General features: G+C 51.1%; 1 protein-coding gene across 4 annotated transcripts in view; it reads right to left on the bottom strand.

Moving 5' to 3' along the window:
• G3BP1 (G3BP stress granule assembly factor 1) overlaps window positions 1-23,281 on the bottom strand; it is a 509,287-nt gene that overhangs the window by 157,739 nt on the left and 328,267 nt on the right. For all 4 annotated transcript variants that reach the window (XM_078653632.1, XM_078653634.1, XM_078653633.1 and 1 more), the window contains exons 9-10: window positions 3,828-3,942; window positions 3,287-3,412 (exon numbers count right to left, since the gene is read on the bottom strand). In XM_078653632.1, coding sequence (XP_078509758.1) covers window positions 3,287-3,412; window positions 3,828-3,942 — 241 coding nt within the window. The remainder of the gene's footprint in view (window positions 1-3,286; window positions 3,413-3,827; window positions 3,943-23,281) is intronic.

Below are 23,281 nucleotides of genomic sequence, written 5' to 3'. Positions count from 1 at the left end.
TATTCAGGACCCCAGGCCCACTGCTCTCTCTGTTAAAATGGATTCCATGTACCTTAGGTACATATCTAATTGGATACTGAGTCACCTTATCAGTCCCTGTACAGTGTACCTTAGGTACCCAGGGCATAGGTGTACCCAGGGCCTACCAGGGGCTGCAGCATATATTATGCCACCCCTGGCTGGCCATCCAAATCTGACACAACTGGCTGCACGACAGCTGGGGCAAGGTGGTGTAATCACCCTTTGCTTTAGATATAGTATACCTATATCTAAACCTAAATGGACACACAGATCTCCTATCAGTCACTCCTATGGCAGGCCTTGACAATCCTGAAGGCAGAGTGCTTGGAATCGTGTGAGATGGTGCTCTGGCATGAGCTGAGCCTGTCTGCGGCTTTCGGGATCTATCCCTTAGCCGTTTCCATGATATCGCATACCATATACTCTTAAGTGCATTATAATCCTCGCGGTTATATGCCAACTCTGGTATTGCTTTATCAAAACATGTCGAGTAAGGGGTCATACGAATTGGAATACTAACCCCTCGCCAATTGTGGCGACGGGGTTAGCATTCCACCCTTCTAGAGGGACACGACATGTTGGTAACCTGTAACCCCGGTTAAAGTCAGACAGAGCCTTAGCATCCACAAAATGGATGCTGCCACCGAGACACAAGTCTGCCCTCCTGCTGCTGGGAGTCCACCCAGAGCAGGAGGCAAGGACAAAGGGTTTCCTGCCAGGGGCGGTGCCAGCACCGTCCCAGACAGGGTTTTGTGTATTCTAGGTAGGCAGGGCTTTAGAGGAAGGTGACTGCAAGTGGCACCCCGGTGCTCACTGTGCATAGGCCGGCTTGAACCAGTTCCAGGGGCACACCAGACCCTGAGCTGGGGAAAGCCCGCCAAAGGAGAGGGGTGTAACCACCCCCCTCCTAGTCCCACCCATAGGGCAGGACTTAGTCGCGTGCCAGCCCCCTTTTTCAGGATAAAGGTAGGAGCAGGCCCCCTTCCAAATTAGATCAATCTTTGAATCCTGAACCGACCTTCTACAAGAAGAACTCAAGACTCTTCCCAAGATTTCTCCCTTGTGACTAAGGAGTAGTCACCCTGCAGCAGCAGGCACCAACCAAGCTTCGCGGTTTGTTGCCAGTCTCTCCTTCGGATCAAGACTGCTCCAGCACGACGAGAACCGGCTTCCCTGGCACCTCTGACCTCTACCTACATCATCAGTTACGCTGAGATTCGTGGGTGTGACGAGACCTTGAGGGACCGGCCATCTTCAGAACTGCACGACGCTTGTCCAGCACGACCACCGAGTGACCCTCGACCGAGTGCTTTGGGGTAAGAGAAGCCCCGACCCTGAGCAGCTCCAGCACCGAAGTTCAGCCCCCCTGCATCCACGAGATCTGCGTGGGGCCCTTCTGCTTTTTGCTGCTCACCGCGTTGTCCCGGTCACTTGCCCGTTGGCTAGTGGCCCTTTTACGACGCTCCACGACGACAAAAACTGCTGGTCTGGTTGCTCCAGACTGGCCCGTGCTTCCCTTCTTCAGAGAAGCCCCCTGGACCCTCCTGGTCCACTCAAGACGCCATTTTAGGTCCACCGCGTGGGCCTTGCATTTGCCAAGACTTGTTGCCCCAATCCTGGGTCCAGCGACGTCGACAGCAAGTACCTTCGTGGGACAGCTCGCACCTCCATCCTGGTCGCCGACAACGCCTCCTGGTCCGAGAGACTGCAGAGCCCAGCAGCGCCCACTCACCTGGCTGAGGTGACTTCGTCCGGTGCCATCCTGGTGCCCACCTAAATCACTGGCTAGTGATTCAGAACTTGGTCCCCTCTGCTTACAGGTTTCTTCTTCCCTGATCCCGGCTTGGATCTCCACGAACTTTCTTCACTGGCCGCCTGCCAGCAACTTCTTTCTTCAGGCTCCTGGTTCTTCAACGTGGGTTTCCGACGCAACTTCGACCCTATGCAGCCGCAGCCCCTGGGCTAGGTAAACTGAGTACTCCGGTGCTCCAGCATAGTCCAACACCCTAAGTGTTCGGATCCACTCCCGTTTTCGACCCACCTAGTCGGGTTCGCCCGAGAACAGTAACTTTGCAATTGCTAGCATCCATAGACTTTTTCCCGCCTTACGCGTGAGAGTTCCCACTCTGCACACGACGTCCACAGGCCTCCTGCATCTATTCCCAGTGTTTAGAATTGTAGGCCTAGCGATTCCTGAGTCTAGAAAAGTATTACTTACCTGCTAGCAAGTTCGCATTCCACTTACTGAGTATATGGTTTTTCGTGCCCCTAGGGCATTTGTGTAAATTGTGCGACTTAAAGTATTTTCGTAAGAGTTTTGTTGTGTGGTTAGCTCCCTGACTCATAAAGAGTTCAGGGTAGTCTTGTTATAAATAAATATCTGTTTATTTTCATAACAACTTGTGTGGTGTCCTTTCACTTGGTGTTCAAGGGGTAATGTGATGGTAAAACAGCTGGCTTAACACGCCCTCTAGAGTCTTAGCCTTAGACTGCTCGTATCCATGCTACTAGGATAGCTGGTCTATAAGGTTGACTTACAACCAATCATCAATAAGGGTTGTTTGGACTGATACATAGTGATCACTAGAATAGTGAGCACTGCATATCAGGCCAACTTCTCACAGTGATATGTTGCAAATGTTTTCTCTCCATGTATTCCTACGCGGGTATTTGCAACTGTTTCTAGTGTGTATTTTTATAGGTTATGTTTTTACATACATATTTTTGGGGAGATTTTATTGCTATTTTATTTACTGTGGGGCTCCCACTTCGACGACGGGGAATATTCAAGCATGTGAATCTATGAAAGACACCCTAATACTGGAGAAGCACAGGCTCATGCACCTATGCTTTTTATTCCACTTCCTGTACCCCCTCTTCTTCCAAAGGAGGAGTCCAAAAAGAAGCTATTTACATACTAGTAACAACCTGAACCTTAAAAGGGTTCTAGACTTGGATGCTGTGCCTTTTTCAGCCATGTAGGGGTTAGGTCTATAAAAGTTCTGGAAATACAATTGCTTTCTATGTCAGCCACAGGCTTTATGCTAACAGAATAATTATCTACTTCCTAGCCATCACCTGTACAAGGAGAGAGGGGGGTTTAAGGGGGAGGAGACGAACGGTTATATAAATGACGAGAAACCTGAAACCATACAATCTTCAGTAGAAATGCAGAGGCTTTGGAATGCAGACTGAAAACAGTGCAAGAGCATGGTTGAGTGTATTAAACTTCTAAACTTGAAATAAAGCTTAGAATATGGCTTACCTTGGAAGAATTCCTTCAGTTCTGACTTGTCCACATCATGAGGCAGGTTACCAACAAAAAGCTGCTGGTTGTCTGGATACCGGATCATACGCCTTGTGTCAAACTCGCCTTGCTCACCTTCTCGAACTAAAGACAGACATATGAGTTTGAAGTCATGATTCAGAATTCACTATTATCTCACCTACTTGGGAAAGTAGGTCTTGATCCTATATAACTACAAACATTTTCTAAATTATCAACTAATTGTCATACATGAAATAGGCTTAATGGATTGGGAAAGAAGGTCACTATAGGATTGGAAAACAAAAGCAATCATCTCTTCAGTTCATTTCGTTACAAAAAGATTACTAGGATGTTGCTACAGATCAAGAACATAGAAGCTACACAAAATAAGATGGCTTAGATGGCTTCGATTCTGTGGCCCTAGTACAAAAATGGATACAAATGTACACTCACTATGAAATCCAAATCCATATGGTTATTTACTATTTATGTTTTGAACTTTTATGTAGTGACTGAGATAAAATAGTCCAGCTTATACCAGGTCTTGGTCCTCTGGGGGGTGGCATAGTAGGCCGCTGCTCCCTTAGCCTCGGGTCTCTCTGAGGTGGTCTCTGAGCAGAAATTTGAGAGTCTGGTTTGGATTCTGGACGGGGCTGCAGGAGTGTAAATAGGAAGAACAGTCATGTCTAAGCTTACATACTGACCAATTACAGTGCCAAGACAGAAGAGACTCAGCATCTTACCAAATACTGGTTAAAAACGAGCATTCACATAAGACAATGTACATTTGTTAGGTGACATAGAGAAGAGCAATATTTTGCCAGGTACTGCTAGCCAGACTATGGTGAATTCAATTTCAATTAAGAATCTTTATTCGGTGATTAAAAAACACCATAAAAGCACTGTTGGAATTAGGTAGCCTGGCCTAGGGCAAGACTAACATCTAGAGGCACAGTGTAAAGGTTGCAGACCACCCAAAGGTAACTTCACGCAATAGCACTCAAAAAGAAAAACACTACACCAAAATTATATGAAAATACGTGCTGCTTTATGTAAAAATAATATTCTCTCTGTGGTCAAATTTCAGTAGCTCACATGTAAATAATTCAAAGCAGTTTAAATCACTTTCAGGGTCAACAATTACGCTTTTTAAATTATTGGCAGATTATCACTTAATACATTTCAAGTTAACTTAGTAATAGCAAGCACTTCTAACCGGCTAAGCAATTCTCCAGATAGATTTAACATTACAATACATTTGTCATTTAGTCAATATTAACACTCTCAGGTCTATTAATGTAAGTTAAGCCTCAACAGTGCACTTGCTTAGACTCCAGAAACACTGTGTATGGGTATTATGCAATGTACTATATGCGTCTCCCCCAGCACCAGAGTTCCCTCCTTCTTCTTACTGCATAAACTCTGAGGGTTCAAATATACCAACTTTTCATAGCAAGGATTACCCAAGAACTCAACTCCAGTAGCAGAAGGGGGGGGGGCAAACTGTCATAAGTTATCAAGAGCCAAGGGTTTTATAGCGACTTTATGCTCCTGGAACCCCCACTGGTGATCGGCTTCTTGAGTCAGCCAGTATTTTATTTAATAAGGCTTTTGTTTTCAGGCTCTCCTCCTCTTGTGCTTAATTAGGGTCAGTGGAAGGAAGAAGCTGAACGCGTAGGAGGCCTGACCAGCTCTCCCACGCTACCCCACACTCCTCCCTGCTTACTTGAAAAGGGGGGCCGGCAGACGGATCTTCCGCCCACCCCCTGTACCTTGGGACTGCTTCTCACACAGCCTCGATCTCTCCGCCTCTGGAGAGAACAGAACCGGAGCGCTGCACACAGCGCGTCAGCCGCTTGCCAGGCTGCTCCTCACAACCGGATCTGTCCCTCGGCGCGCAGGTCACATACAAACACTCGCCGAAGCCGCCTCCTCACAGCGCTCCTCAGCAAAAGGTGACGACGTCGATTTCCACACCCCCGGCCTCCACTGCGCATGCGCGGGGGAAAAGCGACTCCGCTCCGGGCCTGCTCAATCCTCGGCCCCCTCTCTCACCACAGTCCTGCAATTTCACTGGGGGATTAGCGCGCTGGCGCCGGGAAGGAGCACTGCGCTCTTACTTATCTCAGGATTCACCGGACACTGACACACAGCGCGACAGGTGCCCCCGGGGTCCCGTTCTCGGCGCTGGCCTCACAAGGTTGCCCAGGCTCAAGGGAATCCTCCACCAGGCTCCAACCACTGGTCCATTAACACAGGGTCAGCTCCTTGCCAGTTCTGTCCCAGGTAAGAGGTGCCCAGCGCCACCCAGGACAACAGTTATCTTCTTGTTTCCAATGCTGGGCAGAGGACTGCGCTCCACTGCGCTGCAGTCTCCTTACCCTACCTACACCCTACTATTTTGAAGTTAGGGGTCAGTCAGGCGCCCAGGGTCTCCCTCAACTTTCCCAGCGGGGACAGGACAAGGAACCCACAGGAGGAATAGAGAAGTGGAATTATTAGGCTGCTTCCCAGTCCAGGAGTTCAACCCTTACACTAGTCTCCTCCCACCTGCCAGGATAGCCTGTCCTCCAGCTGACTCTCACAGGTAGACAAAATGGCTGCCCCGCATTCCGCCTTATATAGGCTGCCCTTCAGTGGTCCAGAATGGACCAGAAGGTTCTGGAATGCCCTATGTTGGTCTATAGCCAGGTTCTGTTGGTGACAGTTGGGGCAGTTGGTGGCCACCATTTTAGGTGGTGCCAACTTTCCTGTCAGAACAGGCCTCTGGACCTGAGGTAAAAAACTATGAGGGGGAGAGGGAACACCTATCCCCCTGGCCAACACCTATAAAAATCCAGTAGACACAAAAATTAATAAGGGTATGAGGGGCAAAAAGGGGACAAAATAAATAAAAATTAGGAGGGACTTCGCCAAAAAGTCAGACAGGTCTAACACGCGTCCCCCCCAGCTGAAAGTGGGGAGAACTACCCAACCCCTTGGGAGTCCTCATCACTAAGGCGGAAATACCTGGAGAGACCGTCTGCATTGGCGTGGTCCACTCCAGGCCGATGTTCCACCCGGAAGTCCATTCCCTGTAGGGAGATGGACCACCTCAACAACTTGGGATTTTCCCCCTTCATTTGCATCAGCCAACGAAGGGGTCGGTGGTCGGTCTGAACCAGGAAGTGCGAGCCAAAGAGGTATGGCCGCAGCTTCTTCAGAGCCCACACCACCGCAAAAGCTTCCCTCTCAATGGCACTCCACTTCTGTTCCCGGGGAAGCAGTCTCCTGGATAAGAAGACTATAGGTTGATCCAGGCCCTCTTCATTGAGTTGCGATAACACTGCCCCAATGCCATGTTCGGATGCATCTGTTTGCACAATAAACTCCTTGGAGAAATTGGGAGCCTTTAGGACCGGTGCTTCGCACATTGCCTGCTTCAACTTTTCAAAGGCTTGCTGACAAGCCTTTGTCCAAACTACCCGTCGAGGTTGTTTCTTGGAGGTGAGCTCTGTGAGGGGCGCTACAATAGTGCCATACCCCTTCACAAAGCGACGGTAGTAACCTGTGAGGCCCAGGAAAGCTCGGACCTCAGTCTGTGTCTTGGGGGGTTCCCAGGCCATGATTGCCTCAATCTTCGCCTGTAGGGGTTGCACGGACCCCCTACCCACCAAGTGTCCAAGGTACACAACCGACCCCTGCCCAATCTGGCATTTGCTGGCTTTGATGGTCAATCCAGCTTGTTTCAGCGCCTGGAGAACTGCTTGCAAATGTTGCAAGTGGTCCTCCCAACTGCTACTGAAGACAGCAATGTCATCCAGGTAAGCAGCCGAGAAACCCTCCATTCCAGAGAGGACCTGGTTCACCAGTCGCTGAAATGTGGCAGGGGCGTTCTTGAGCCCAAAGGGCATCACACAGAACTGGAAGTGTCCCTCAGGCGTGGAGAAGGCTGACCTTTCCCTTGCTCCATCTGTCAAGGAGATCTGCCAGTACCCTGAAGTGAGGTCAAAGGTACTTAGGTATTGGGCAGCTCCTAGCCGGTCAATTAACTCATCCGCCCTGGGGATGGGATGAGCATCAGTTTTGGTAACTGAGTTCAGTCCTCGGTAATCCACACAGAACCTCAGTTCTGGTGTGGTGCCCGGTGGAGCAGCTTTTGGGACTAGCACCACCGGACTGGACCAAGGGCTGCTGGACGGTTCTATCACTCCTAGCTCCAACATCTTGGCAACTTCGCCATGGATGCTAGCCTTCACCTTGTCCGACAGCCTATAGGTCTTGGATTTCACTGGGGGGCTGTCTCCTGTGTCCACATCATGGGTACACAGGTGGGTTCTGCCTGGGACAAGGGAAAACAGTGAAGAGTACTGCCCCAATACCTGTCGGCAGTCCTCTCGTTGCTCAGGAGTGAGAGACGGGGAGAGAATCACTCCCTCCACCGACCCATCCTTCTCTTGACATGAAAAGAGGTCTGGGAGAGGCTCGCTTTCTGCTTCCTCAGCACCATCAGTCACCAACATCAGGATGACCTCTGGCCTCTCATGGTGGGGTTTGAGGCGATTGGCATGCAGCACCCGTAGGGGCTGCCTCGGGGTCTTAAGATCCACCAAGTAAGTGGCCTTACCCTTTTTCTCCAACACCTCAAAGGGGCCTGTCCAACGATCCTGAAGGGCACTTAGCTCTCCAGGTTCCATCACCCAGACTTTCTGGCCAGGCTCCAACTCCACCGGGTGAGCATTCTGATCGTACCATTCCTTCATGACTGCCTGACTGGCCTCCAAGTTGTCAGCAGCCTGCTTCCACAACTTGGCCATCTGGCTTCTGAAGGCCAACATGTAGCTCACCACATCCTGGGGAGGTTTTCTGGGAGACTTCTCCCATCCTTCCTTCACCAGGCTGAGAGGCCCACGCACTGGATGCCCATACAACAATTCAAATGGGCTGAAGCCCACTCCTTTCTGTGGCACCTCTCTGTAGGAGAACAGTAAGCAAGGTAGGAGGATGTCCCACTTCCTCCGTAAACTCTCTGGCAGACTTCTTATCATGCCCTTCAGGGTCTTATTGAACCTCTCAACCAGTCCATTGGACTGGGGGTGATAAGGAGTGGTGAACCGGTAGGTCACCCCACACTCCTTCCACATAGTCCGCATGTAAGCAGACAGGAAGTTAGTCCCCCTGTCAGACACAACCTCCTTTGGGAATCCTACCCTAGTAAAGATTCCCATCAGGGCCCTAGCCACCACAGGTGCAGTAACAGTCCTCAGAGGGATGGCCTCTGGGTACCGTGTGGCATGATCCACCAGAACCAGGATGAACCTGTGACCAGCTGTTGTTGGTGGATCCAATGGCCCTACAATGTCGATGCCCACCCTTTCAAAGGGGGTGCTAACGACAGGAAGTGGTTCCAGGGGAGCCTTTAGCTTCACCCCTGTCTTCCCACTGGCCTGGCAGGATACACATGTCCTACAGTATGTGTTGGACGCCGCTTTCATCTGAGGCCAGTAAAAGTGGAGAACAAGCCGTGCAAAGGTCTTGTCCTGGCCTAAGTGTCCTGCCAGTGGTATCGCATGAGCCAATTCCAGCAGAAAGGCTCGGTATTGCTGCGGGACCACCAAGGCCCTTGAGGAGCCAGGTAGAGGAACCTTAGGTTCACTGTAGAGGAGGCCATCCTCCCAGTAAATATGGTGGTGTCCCGTAGCATCACCTGCTGCCTGGGCTTCAGCCTGACGCCTCAGTCCCTCAAGGGTAGGGCACTCCCTCTGCCCCCTACAGAATTCCTCTCTGGTAGGGCCTCCCTCCACATGCCATTCAGCAGGGATGGGCAAATCCTCCAGAGAGTCTACTTCCCCCTCCACGGACTCCTGGCCTACCACTGCAGGTGGCCGATCTGTCACATGGGGCGTGGAAGCAGGAGCAGGCTGTCCCTGTCTCCGTTTCTGACCCTTTTTAGCAGCGGGTTGGGCCATTGTTCCAGGCTCCAACCCAGGCGAACTCCCTCTCCGGGCAGTCGCAGACCTTGTGCTGACACAGGCCCAGTTAGGTGTACCCAGCATCGCAGAATGCGTCCGGTATTCCACCTCTCTCCAAGTGTTGTGTTCCATGTCATTCCCCAACAGACAATCGACTGGCACGGCAGGGCTTACGGCAACTCGAAGTGAACCTGCAACCCCCTCCCACTCAAAGGGAACCTCAGCCACTGGATAGTGGCCCATTCTGCCGTCAGCCATCGCGGCGGGGTGGAGTACATTAGGAACAACCTGCTCTGGGGACACCAGCTGACTTCTCACCATAGTCATGCTGGCTCCTGTATCCCTCAGAGCCTCCCCTCTCTGGCCATTGATGGTAACCCATTGCCCATACTTTGTAGTATTTGGGGGCACCTGGATCTTTGGCACCATCTCCCGCTCTCCCAGGGACACTAAGGTGACACCCGCCCACTCACCCCCCTTATCTAAGGGCAACTCCTCCCCGAGCGCTACACTGGCTACTCCCGGTGACTTTCCTCCGGTGGGAGGGGGTGGTCTCTTTGGGCATCTGACATCTCCCTTATAATGTCCAACGCCACCGCATTCAAAACAGTGGGGAACCCTGGGCTGCTGGCTTTGGCCAGGATAAGGGTTCCGGGGCGGGTTTGCCCTAGGGGTGAAACCTGCTCCCTTCCCTTGGAAGTTATTTTGGGGACCTTTAGAGAACTCTTTCTTTTTCTCCCCCCCTTCCTTCTTCTGGGGGGCGCCCTGTCCGGCTTTTTGAGATTCCCCTCCAGTCCCCTTGGAGGACACCCGAGTACTTGTCCAGATGTCCGCCTCCTCTGCAAGCTTCCGGGGATTGGTCAGCTTGCTGTCTACCAGGTGTTGGCGCAGCTCGGGAAAACATTTCTCGAGGAGGTGTTCTTTCAAAAATAGATTGTACAGCCCCTCATAATCCTTTACCTCACTGCCCTTGACCCAACCCTCTAAGGCCTTTCTGGCATAATCAAGGAAGTCCACCCAGTTCTGAGTGCCCATCTTGTGACTCCCCCTAAACTTCTGTCGGTACCTCTCTGGGGTGAGCCCGAACTTCCTCAATAACGCCAACTTCATGGTGGGGTAGTTTGTCTGTTCCTCTGGATCCAGGGCCAGCAAGGTGTCCCGACCAGCAGGAGGCATGTACTTGTACAAACTACCCCCCCAGTGCTTCTCCTGCACTCCATGAACCTTCAAAGAAACCTCATAAGCGGCCAGCCACTTAGCTACATCATCCCCCTGACTGAAACTCGCTATCAGGTCCTTTGGGATATAGGGTTTGGTCTCCCTGGCTGACTCTTTTGGTTCGCTGCCACCATTCCTAACAGGAGAGGACCCCCGTCGCAGACTTTGGAGCTCCAGTTCCTTCAGTCTAAACTCGTGGACCATCCTCCTCTCCTCTTTCTCCTGCTCCAACTTAGCCAACTCCCACTGTAGCTGTCTTTTCTCTCTCCTATCGGTGAGCTCGGCTTCTGTTAGGCTTCTCCCAGAGATGCTACTGCCCTTACTGGAATAGGACATTGGTTTGGTGAGTAAGTTTTCCCCCTTATCGCGGAATAACTCTTCTACCTCCCCCAGCATGTCCTGGTCAACCTCTTCATCCTCCTCCTTTGTCTCTTGGTGTGCCTCCACCCAGGCCCTAAGGCTAGTCTGGAGCTCCCCCTTCCTGGCACCCTGTTTGAAAAAGACCCCCATTTGTTGGCAGAACATTCTCAATTGGGGCACGGAATAGACTTCCAGGTTTTCCACTGCAAACTCCATTGTGAGTCTGGCAAATCTGGATACACACCAGAAATTTCAGAGGGGTAAGGGTAACCTAAAACCAACTCCACCCACCACCAAGAATAAATTTAGAAAAAACAAAAGGACTAATTGGGAGGGCCGCAAGGAGAAAACTCCTGGTGTAGGTTAGGTGTATTACGTCAAATTACTAGTAAGTAGCTGCAACCAAGTCCGCAATCCCACCGCTAGGCACCAATATGTTGGAATTAGGTAGCCTGGCCTAGGGCAAGACTAACATCTAGAGGCACAGTGTAAAGGTTGCAGACCACCCAAAGGTAACTTCACGCAATAGCACTCAAAAAGAAAAACACTACACCAAAATTATATGAAAATACGTGCTGCTTTATGTAAAAATAATATTCTCTCTGTGGTCAAATTTCAGTAGCTCACATGTAAATAATTCAAAGCAGTTTAAATCACTTTCAGGGTCAACAATTACGCTTTTTAAATTATTGGCAGATTATCACTTAATACATTTCAAGTTAACTTAGTAATAGCAAGCACTTCTAACCGGCTAAGCAATTCTCCAGATAGATTTAACATTACAATACATTTGTCATTTAGTCAATATTAACACTCTCAGGTCTATTAATGTAAGTTAAGCCTCAACAGTGCACTTGCTTAGACTCCAGAAACACTGTGTATGGGTATTATGCAATGTACTATATGCGTCTCCCCCAGCACCAGAGTTCCCTCCTTCTTCTTACTGCATAAACTCTGAGGGTTCAAATATACCAACTTTTCATAGCAAGGATTACCCAAGAACTCAACTCCAGTAGCAGAAGGGGGGGGGGCAAACTGTCATAAGTTATCAAGAGCCAAGGGTTTTATAGCGACTTTATGCTCCTGGAACCCCCACTGGTGATCGGCTTCTTGAGTCAGCCAGTATTTTATTTAATAAGGCTTTTGTTTTCAGGCTCTCCTCCTCTTGTGCTTAATTAGGGTCAGTGGAAGGAAGAAGCTGAACGCGTAGGAGGCCTGACCAGCTCTCCCACGCTACCCCACACTCCTCCCTGCTTACTTGAAAAGGGGGGCCGGCAGACGGATCTTCCGCCCACCCCCTGTACCTTGGGACTGCTTCTCACACAGCCTCGATCTCTCCGCCTCTGGAGAGAACAGAACCGGAGCGCTGCACACAGCGCGTCAGCCGCTTGCCAGGCTGCTCCTCACAACCGGATCTGTCCCTCGGCGCGCAGGTCACATACAAACACTCGCCGAAGCCGCCTCCTCACAGCGCTCCTCAGCAAAAGGTGACGACGTCGATTTCCACACCCCCGGCCTCCACTGCGCATGCGCGGGGGAAAAGCGACTCCGCTCCGGGCCTGCTCAATCCTCGGCCCCCTCTCTCACCACAGTCCTGCAATTTCACTGGGGGATTAGCGCGCTGGCGCCGGGAAGGAGCACTGCGCTCTTACTTATCTCAGGATTCACCGGACACTGACACACAGCGCGACAGGTGCCCCCGGGGTCCCGTTCTCGGCGCTGGCCTCACAAGGTTGCCCAGGCTCAAGGGAATCCTCCACCAGGCTCCAACCACTGGTCCATTAACACAGGGTCAGCTCCTTGCCAGTTCTGTCCCAGGTAAGAGGTGCCCAGCGCCACCCAGGACAACAGTTATCTTCTTGTTTCCAATGCTGGGCAGAGGACTGCGCTCCACTGCGCTGCAGTCTCCTTACCCTACCTACACCCTACTATTTTGAAGTTAGGGGTCAGTCAGGCGCCCAGGGTCTCCCTCAACTTTCCCAGCGGGGACAGGACAAGGAACCCACAGGAGGAATAGAGAAGTGGAATTATTAGGCTGCTTCCCAGTCCAGGAGTTCAACCCTTACACTAGTCTCCTCCCACCTGCCAGGATAGCCTGTCCTCCAGCTGACTCTCACAGGTAGACAAAATGGCTGCCCCGCATTCCGCCTTATATAGGCTGCCCTTCAGTGGTCCAGAATGGACCAGAAGGTTCTGGAATGCCCTATGTTGGTCTATAGCCAGGTTCTGTTGGTGACAGTTGGGGCAGTTGGTGGCCACCATTTTAGGTGGTGCCAACTTTCCTGTCAGAACAGGCCTCTGGACCTGAGGTAAAAAACTATGAGGGGGAGAGGGAACACCTATCCCCCTGGCCAACACCTATAAAAATCCAGTAGACACAAAAATTAATAAGGGTATGAGGGGCAAAAAGGGGACAAAATAAATAAAAATTAGGAGGGACTTCGCCAAAAAGTCAGACAGGTCTAACAAGCACATATATATATACATAGATAAAAAGTCATTAAACATTAATCAAGATCCTTATACAAAGTTAATACAAGTAGAAAAACCAACGTGCAGGTCCATAAATTTAGAATAGAAAATCCAAAATCTTTCAATCCTAACCCCTAGTCATCCTTAATCGGACCGCAACCTTAATAAAATTCATAATACAACACAAGGTTAGGGGATCGGAGGCTTTTTGCAAGAAGACTAATGCATCCCTGGCATGTTCCTGTTGGGCTTTGTTTTAAATATTTACAAGAAATCTACGCCTGGGCATAGAAAAATAGGGACAAAGCAAAACAAGATGGAGGGAATCCTGCGGAGACCTGTTGTCGCAGCCGTAGGGTCCCTTCTGCTCAATTGACGTGGTGAAACCTGCTGGTGAGGCCAACATAAAAGGAAGTAAATTCAATCTAAAACGGCACATAAGAAATCTATCCTGTGCATTATGTTCGAGGTACAGATAAGGCTCCATACCCTCCACACTCTTCACCAGATTATGAGCCCTCACAGTCTTTTTAACTCCTTCAGCCTCAGCTCTGCATTGGATTTTCCGCTCTAGGAAAATTTCCCCTACTTGTTTCTTGTGCTGGGCTGAAATTGTTGTAGGGTTAGTGAAGAGGTTTCCAAAACCTAAATCCTCAAGGGTGTTTTTCACATATTTAAGCCAGGGGATGCGCATACAGTTAGTCCTATCTAAGCAGTCCAATAGAATTTCTCTGCTTAGATGCGCATCTGGATTAACCCATATTTTTAGCCAGGCCACAATTGGCCTAAGTTTTAACAGGTCATCCAGGTATGGCCTCCCTAGCTCCCTGTGAGCTATGATTCCAGCGGTGCTGGGTGGCGCCCTCAGGATAGATTTCAGATATTTGTTTTCTTCCTGTTGGATTCTAGTGGTGTTCACAAAGCCCCATACTTCTGCCCCATAGATTACTTTGGAGCATGATACGGAGCAATACAAGTTCATCACCTGTTCCAGGCTCCATCTACCTAGCCTCCTGCCGTATCCTGCTATTGCCCCATTAGAGGCAATCATTTTACTACAACGTTCCGCCACCAAGGAGTTAAACTGCAGAGCGCCATCAAAGGTTACTCCAAGATAAGTGAACGTTTTGACCTCCTCTAAAATATGGGTGCCTATTGTGTAAGTAAATTTAGAGGATGTTTTTTGCCGGCCAGGAGCACATAAGATTTACCCAGGTTGACAGATAGATGGGTTTGTTAAGTTCATGAGCACCCTGGATCTATCAGGATTTGTAAGCTTCGCGGTGTGCGAGCAAGCAAGACCGCGTCATCCGCATAAAGCAGAACCGGGATATGCCGCGGCCCGACCCTATGGGAATCTGCCTTTAAACCCAAAAGAAACTGCTCAAAGTTGTTAATATAAAGGGAAAACAGAAAAGGGGCAAGAATGCAACCTTGTCTGACTCCGCTCTTACATGGAAAAGAGTCAGACAATCCTCCCTCCCTATTAAATCGAACCTTGGCCGTGGTGTCGCTGTGCAATTCCCTTAATATGGTAATTAAACCACTCTCAATCCCCATGCTTGACATCATGTCCCACAGTTTTCCTCTATTGACGTGGTCAAATGCTGCTGCCAAATCCATGAATCCCATATAAATAGGTTCATCGCTGGCCAGAGTATATTTGGCAGTCAGCATATAAAGGTTCAGGCATTGGTCACTAGTGGACCTCCCTGTCCTGAACCCGTATTGAGTGTCCGAGAAGGTGTTATTCTCTTCGGTCCACTCGGACAGTCTATTAAGGATTGCCCTACCCAAAAGTTTGGCCGATACGTCAATCAGGGAAATCGGCCGATAGCACTTGGGGTCGTCCCTGTTGCCCTTTTTGAAAATTGGCACAATAATCGCCTTTGACCAAGATGGTGGCAGGCCACAAGAGATAGCAGTATTTATGACCCTGGTCATCAGAGGAGCCCATAATTCTGTATTACTAAGAAACAGGTCAGGGGGAATCCCGTCCGGACCCGGGGCTTTATTCTTAGTCAGACCCTCCATCCCTGCAGTAATCTCCTTAAGAGTGAATACTACCGGGGAAAGCTGACTTGGGGTTGCCGGTGGCTCTACAGGGATACCGGGCTCATGGTTATATAAACCCCTAAAGTGTGTGACCCACTGCTCCGGGAGGATATTAGCCCCTATATCCGGGGAATCATTTTCTTGAAATGTCGGTTTATTAATGATTCTCCAAAAACACGCAAGATCCTTTCTTTCCCCTGCCTCTCTTAAATCTGCCCATGCTTCTGCCTGCAGGGCAAGTTTCCTCCTTTTGGTCTCTTTTTTATATTTTTCTCTGCACACCTTGATTTTTTGAGGGTCCCTTGGTTTTAGCTTAAGGCAACATTTCAACACCCTCAGTGCCTTAGAGCAGTCTTTATCAAACCACCGGGGATTAACCAGGTTACGCGTGGGCGCACTGGTCTTAAGTAGGCCGTCGATCAGGTTAGCGATCTGGTCAAATGCTTCCAGTAACCTTGAACCCTGGACTTCTAAGTCTAAACAGTCGTTAATGGCCGGTAGGCCCTTGTCACCCAAAGTTTTTAAAAACTTTACCCCGTCTATTTTGGACCATTTCAGTCTCCTGCCTTGGTCTATGACCCTCTCCTCAAATGTGCGATGGACTCTGGTTCCAGCACCCCCCCTATACGAGAGCACCAAAACAAGAGGGTTGTGATCGCTGAAGCTGCTCCATTCTATCCCTGCTCTGATTATTTTATTTATCAGGGATCTCGAAGCCAAAATATAATCTATAATAGATGAGCAACCCCTGCCCTTAAAAGTTGGTGGAAGTGTGCCATCTGACTGTGGGTCTATCATATTAATGGTATGTTCTAAGTCATACTTAAGCCGAAGCAGACTGAGAGCCGACCCAGTAGGTGTATGAGAGAAATGCGGCCCCTTCTCCATTGGGCATTGTGACCAATCTGAGTTTGCCTTGACCAATGCCGGACAAAGATGGCACTTAAAGTCTCCCATTAAAAGCAGCCCATGAGACTGCCCCTTATTTTGGAATGTTGTTTCTTGTCCCAGCCTCTGGTCTAGTTCAGCTAGTAGCGGGATATGGTTGTTTGCTATCTCAATGTTATAGATGTTAAAAACAGAAAATCTTAGCCCCTTTCCGAGGAACCGAACTACCTGGATCCCATGTGAATTCCAATCTGGGGAAGACCAGGTGCCTGGGAGGTCTAAATCTACGTAAATGGACAACCCACCCATTGCTCTCCCTGATCTGGATTTTCGGGCGGGAACAAAAAAACACTTGTACCCCTGTAGGTGATAATTGTTCACCGAGGTCCATGTCTCCTGAACACATAACATGAAATTTCCTAATGAAATCAACCCATTCCTTATTGTTAAATTTGCCCGCTATGCCTGCTACGTTCCAGGAGATCAGTCTCACTCCCTCCCCCCTCCATTCTGAACCCTCCTGTGGCCTTGATGGTATCTCCTGTATTGACCCTTGTATGGCCAGCCCATGTCCCCCTCCTATACATTCTATGACTGTAGCCTTAGGTTCAACACACACGGATTTCCCACCTCCACTCAGTAGAATTTGCTGAACATGAGCGCTTTGCTCCACCGACACCTCTGCCAAGACGCCCTTTTCCATATAACCCTGGGGGGCATTATCCATTTGTCAGTCTACCCCCTCTAGATCGTTCAGGCAATTAAACCGATTATGGGTGTGAAAGGGTGGTTCTGGTCGGCCAAATAATGGTCTAGGGTTAAAGTCCTGGTGTCTCCCCCTCCTGCCAACCCTCTCCCAGTTGTTGTGAATTTGTGGCGGCTGCAGTGGGACTGGAGTGATGGGAAAGAAGAAAGACACCCGAAGGGTTTGGATGGTGGATTCCCTGGATCTGTTTTTCCCTTGGCATATATAGGACACCGTTTCTGTGTCCCTAAAACTCACCAATATGCAGTCCCCTATAATGGATTTATGTGTTCTCCCCACCCATGGCACCCTTCTTACCATTATGATTTCATTATTAAGGTGTATCGGGAGGGGTCTATTTATGTTTAGCCACTTAATTACCCTACTTTTTAGGGCACAAAAATCCTCGGTTTCACCTACTTCGAGTGGGGGAACACCTGCCATGACTACAGTGAAATCATTAGTCTCAGGGGGTAGATTGGGCCTACGTGGTCTCGGGGGAAGCTTCATTAGAGGGATCAGTGTGGTACTGTCTACCGGCTGTGCCGGATAAACCAGGCCTGAAGGAGGAATGGGATTGTTAAGGGACTTAGTTGGTACAGGCTTGGTCCTTAAGAGATGTTGCGAGACCGCCGCATTTGCGGCTTGTGGAGGGACTATGTTTGCTGCACTATTTGCAGGCTGTTGAGGGGCTAATGTGATGGGAGTAGGTTCTGGGTGCCTTCCCTGATGACCAGCCGGAATTTTCAGACTACCTAGTGTGGTCTCCAAAATGGTTAGTCTGATCTCAATCTTTTTAATACTCTCGCTAATCGGTATTAGTAGAGACCTTAGCAAGAATTCCAAGTTTCCAAGCGGGACAACAGAGAGGGGGACATTAGCGATATTAATTCCAGTATTTTTTATCGGGGCAGGAGCTAGATCATCCTGGACAATAGGTTTGGGGTGTAATTCAGCCGGTAATTTTGCTGCTAGTACGGGGGGTTTAGAAGAAGACTTCCCAAAATCCAAATGAGAAATTTTTGGTTTGCTCCTTCCCTGGGCTCCCTTCGATTTCCTCCTACGTTTGTTAGGAAGGGGCCCAAGTACTCCTTGCGCAGTGGCTGGCTTGGGTTGAGCTTTCCTAGCCTTAGGGGCTAGGGGGGGTTGGGAGACTAAATCAATGGTCGCCCTAGTAGGGCTTGGACTGGTAACTGGAGCTATACTCATGGCTGCAACTGGTGAGGTGTTCATACAATCCCTCAGCAGGAGTGGGACATCGTCTATTAGGGACAGCTCCTCCCTGGGCATGGTGGATTGGTCTCCAAGGGGGGTGTTTTTCAAGTTATCTATTGAGCGTCTCCTTTCAGCCCTTAACCGGGACAGATTGCACTCTTTGTCCCCCTCCCCCCCCGCCCGAGAGAAATAATTCTCTAGGGTCCTGCTTTTAACACCTCCCGGCTTCAATGGAGTGCTCTCCTTTGCCGGGGATGGCATAATGATAAGTAATAGGTTATATTCGGCAGTGGGCTGTAACAGTGAATGGGACCAGGGATCGAATACACGGCCAAAGAGGGTAGGCCCAGCCCGGCCAACTCCGGCCTATGACGGCCTTGGACGGTCCCGCCCTTGTCCCGGGCTTCTCCCGGCGCGCTCCCGCTTAGCGGGTAGTAAAGACAATTTTATACTACTAGAGCGGCTAGCCAATAGGATGGAGGACAGGGGGGTGTGTCCAGCGGGGAGAGCAGCCCAGGTGTGATCAATGGGCGCGCAGGGGCTCCTGGACACTGGAGTCCCTGCCTGCTCGCAGCCCCGCCGACACTCTGCCCTGCCCGCTCCTCCTCGCTGGTGATGTTGTCAGGCCCACACAGTGAAGCGCCTTCAGCCACACGGCGCTGCGGGACCCGCGAAGCGGGTCCGGCGAGGTAGTTTTTCAAGATCCGCGCCTGCAGCACTTGCAGCTGCAGCGACCTCGGAGGCAGGGGATCCTCAGGAAGCAGTTCAAGAGAGGATTTGGCAATGGGGTCCAAAGATCAGCGACCAACTCGCCGTCAGGGTAAGGGTTCCAAAGTTATGCTGTGGGCGCCGGCTTTTCAACAAACAGGCGCGCCTGCAGCACTTGCAGCTGCAGCGACCTCGGAGGCAGGGGATCCTCAGGAAGCAGTTCAAGAGAGGATTTGGCAATGGGGTCCAAAGATCAGCGACCAACTCGCCGTCAGGGTAAGGGTTCCAAAGTTATGCTGTGGGCGCCGGCTTTTCAACAAACAGGCGGGGGGCGTGTCCAGCGGGGAGAGCAGCCCAAGTGTGATCAATGGGCGCGCAGGGGCTCCTGGGCACTGTAGTCCCTGCCTGCTCGCAGCCCCGCCGACACTCTGCCCTGCCCGCTCCTCCTCGCTGGTGATGTTGTCAGGCCCACACAGTCAAGCGCCTTCAGCCACACGGCGCTGCGGGACCCGCGAAGCGGGTCCGGCAAGGTAGTTTTTCAAGATCCGCGCCTGCAGCACTTGCAGCTGCAGCGACCTCGGAGGCAGGGGATCCTCAGGAAGCAGTTCAAGAGAGGATTTGGCAATGGGGTCCAATGACCAACTCGCCGTCAGGGTAAGGGTTCCAAAGTTATGCTGTGGGCGCCGGCTTTTCAACAAACAGGCGGGGGGCGTGTCCAGCGGGGAGAGCAGCCCAGGTGTGATCAATGGGCGCGCAGGGGCTCCTGGACACTGGAGTCCCTGCCTGCTCGCAGACCCGCCGACACTCTGCCCTGCCCGCTCCTCCTCGCTGGTGATGTTGTCAGGCCCACACAGTCAAGCGCCTTCAGCCACACGGCGCTGCGGGACCCGCGAAGCGGGTCCGGCGAGGTAGTTTTTCAAGATCCGCGCCTGCAGCACTTGCAGCTGCAGCGACCTCGGAGGCAGGGGATCCTCAGGAAGCAGTTCAAGAGAGGATTTGGCAATGGGGTCCAAAGATCAGCGACCAACTCGCCGTCAGGGTAAGGGTTCCAAAGTTATGCTGTGGGCGCCGGCTTTTCAACAAACAGGCGGGGGGCGTGTCCAGCGGGGAGAGCAGCCCAGGTGTGATCAATGGGCGCGCAGGGGCTCCTGGACACTGGAGTCCCTGCCTGCTCGCAGACCCGCCGACACTCTGCCCTGCCCGCTCCTCCTCGCTGGTGATGTTGTCAGGCCCACACAGTCAAGCGCCTTCAGCCACACGGCGCTGCGGGACCCGCGAAGCGGGTCCGGCGAGGTAGTTTTTCAAGATCCGCGCCTGCAGCACTTGCAGCTGCAGCGACCTCGGAGGCAGGGGATCCTCAGGAAGCAGTTCAAGAGAGGATTTGGCAATGGGGTCCAAAGATCAGCGACCAACTCGCCGTCAGGGTAAGGGTTCCTATGGTGAATTAATCAAGCAATATATCACGTCAGGAGTGCTTTGCTAACATTCAAACTGGCCCTACAAGCACAATAGGAACTTCATATTAAAAGACAAAGAAATCATTAGCCCAAGGAGAAGCTTGAAGAGCGGTAGATTCACATGCTTTGTACACTCCTGCCATCTAGTGTTGGGTCTGGATATTTGCAAGTTGTTTCTCATCAAAGAAGTTGTAGGAGAGTAGGGTCTGCAATCCTATGATCACCCAGATTTTTGCTTTTTGCTGCACTGGTTTACGACTTTCCCTGGCTGTGGGCCTGCTAATCAGACCCACAGCCTAGCTGTTCTCTCTATCCAAATTGTACCCAGGTACTGAATTGGCACTGGGCCCTCTCCAAGTCCCTGTACCCAGGGCTGAGGTGCACCCAGAAGTCTCCCAGGGGCTGAAGCACGCATTGTGCCACCCCTGGATTGACTAACTAAAACTGACACAACTGGCTGCACGACAGCTGGGGCAAGGTGGTGTACTCACCCTTTGCTTTAGATATAGTATACCTATATCTAACCCTAAAATGGACACACAGATCTCCTATCAGTCACTCCTATGGCAGGCCTTAACAATCCTGAAGGCAGAGTGCTTGGAATCGTGTGAGATGGTGCTCTGGCATGAGCTGAGCCTGTCTGCGGCTTTCGGGATCCATCCCTTAGCCGTTTCCATGATATCGCATACCATATACTCTTAAGTGCATTATAATCCTCGCGGTTATGTGCCAACTCTGGTATCGCTTTATCAAAACATGTCGAGTAAGGTGTCATACGAATTGGAATACTAACCCCTCGCCAATTCTGGCGACGGGGTTAGCATTCCACCCTTCTAGAGGGACACGACATGCCTGTAACCTATAACCCGGTTAAAAGTCAGACAGAGCCTTAGCATCCACAAAATGGATGCTGCCACCGAGACACAAGTCTGCCCTCCTGCTGCTGGGAGTCCTCCCAGAGCAGGAGATAAGGACAAAGGGTTTCCTGCCAGGGGCGGTGCCAGCACCGTCCCAGACAGGGTTTTGTGTATTGTAGGTAGGCAGGGCTTTAGAGGAAGGTGACTGCAAGTAGCACCCCGGTGCTCACTGTGCATAGGCCGGCTTGAACCAGTTCCAGGGTCACTCCAGACCCTGTGCTGGGGAAAAGCCCGCCAAGGAAGTGGGTGTAACCACCCCCCTCCTAGTCCCACCCATAGGGCAGGACTTAGTCGCGTGCCAGCCCCTTTTTACAGGATAAAGGTAGAGACTGGCCCCCTTCCAAATCAGATCATCTTTGAATCCTGAAACTACTTTCTGCGAAAGGAACTCAAGACTTCTTCCTAAGATTTCTCCCTTGTGACTAAGGAGTAGTCACCCTGCATCCGCAGGCACCATCTAAGAACACTGCGGTCTGCTACAAGTCCTTCCTCCGGAATCCGACTGCCCAGCTCGACGAGAACCGGCTTCCCTGGCACCTCTGACCTCTACCCACCTCTACAGCCCAGCTGAGAACCGTGGGTGCGACGAGACCTCAAGGGACCGGCCCTCTGCAAGACTGCACGACTTCTTTCCAGCAAGCCCGCCGAGTGAAGTCCTGGTGAGCGCTTTGGGGTCCGAGAAGCCCCGACTCTGAGCAGCTCCAGCTCCGAAGTGCAGCCCCCCAGCATCTCCACGATCTGCGTGGGGCCCTTCTGCTTTCCGCTGCTCACCGCGTTGTTTGGCTACTAGCCCGTTGGCTTGTGGCCTTCCTGACGACGCCCGACGACATTTCTGCTGCTGGTCTGGTTGCTCCAGACTGGCCCTTGCTCCCTCCCAGAAGAGGAGCACCCTGGACCCTCCTGGTCCACTCAAGACGCCATTTTGAGTCCACCGCGTGGGCTTGAATTAGCCAAGGCTTGTTGCCCAATCCCGGGTAACTTCGACGCCAACGACTTCATCCTTCGTGGGACAGCTCGCACCTCCATCCTGGTCGCCGACAACGCCTCCTGGTCCGAGAGACTGCAGAGTCCAGCAGCGCCCACTCACCTGACTGCGGTGACTTCGCCCGGTGCCATCCTGGTGCCCACTTAATCACTGGCTAGTGATTCAAGAACTTGGTCCCCTCTGCTTTCAGGTTTTCTTCTTCCTTGATCCAGGCTTGGATCCATCGAACTTTCCTTCACTGGTCGCCTGCCAGCAACTTCCTTCTTCCAGGCTCCTGGTCCGGCAACGAGATCCCCGACGTCTTTTCAGACCTATGCAGCTGCAGCCCCTGGGCTAGGTAACTTCGGCACTCCGGTGTCCCAGCATAGCCTCACTATCCAAGGGTCAGGATCCACTGTCGTTTTCTCCCTACCAGGTCGGGTTCGCCCGTGAACACTAACTTTGTGAATTCTAGCTTCCATAGACTTTGTCCCGCATCCCGCGTGAGAGTGCACACTCTGCACCCGAGTCCCCTGGGCCTCCTAGTAGTAATCTAACGATTCCCTAGTCCAGTCCTAGCGATTCCAAAGCCTATTAGAACTGTTACTTACCTGCTAGTAATTCGCATTCCACTTTTAGCGTATATGGTTTTTCGTGCCCCTCGGGCATTTGTGTAACGTGCTAACTTAAAAGTATTTTCGTAAGAGTTTTGTTGTGTGCTTAGCACCCTGTCCTCATAAAGAGTACAGGGTTGTTGTGATTCTAATAAATACATTGTTTATTTTCATAACACTTGTGTGGTGTCCTTTCACTGGGTGTTCAAGGGGTAATGTGATGGTAAAACAGCTGGCTTAACACGCCCTCTAGAGTCTTAGCCTTAGACTGCTCGTATCCATGCTACTAGGATAGCTGGTCTATAAGGTTGACTTACAACCAATCATCAATAAGGGTTGTTTGGACTGATATATAGTGATCACTAGAATAGTGAGCACTGCACATCAGGCCAACTTCTCACATTGGTGAGCAGCGGTTGGGATTTGAG

Source organism: Lissotriton helveticus, chromosome 7 (assembly GCF_964261635.1).
Source record: "Lissotriton helveticus chromosome 7, aLisHel1.1, whole genome shotgun sequence".
Lineage (NCBI taxonomy): Eukaryota > Metazoa > Chordata > Amphibia > Caudata > Salamandridae > Lissotriton > Lissotriton helveticus.
Note: the sequence above shows the minus strand (reverse complement) of the source record. Positions and strands in the feature narration are given on the sequence as shown.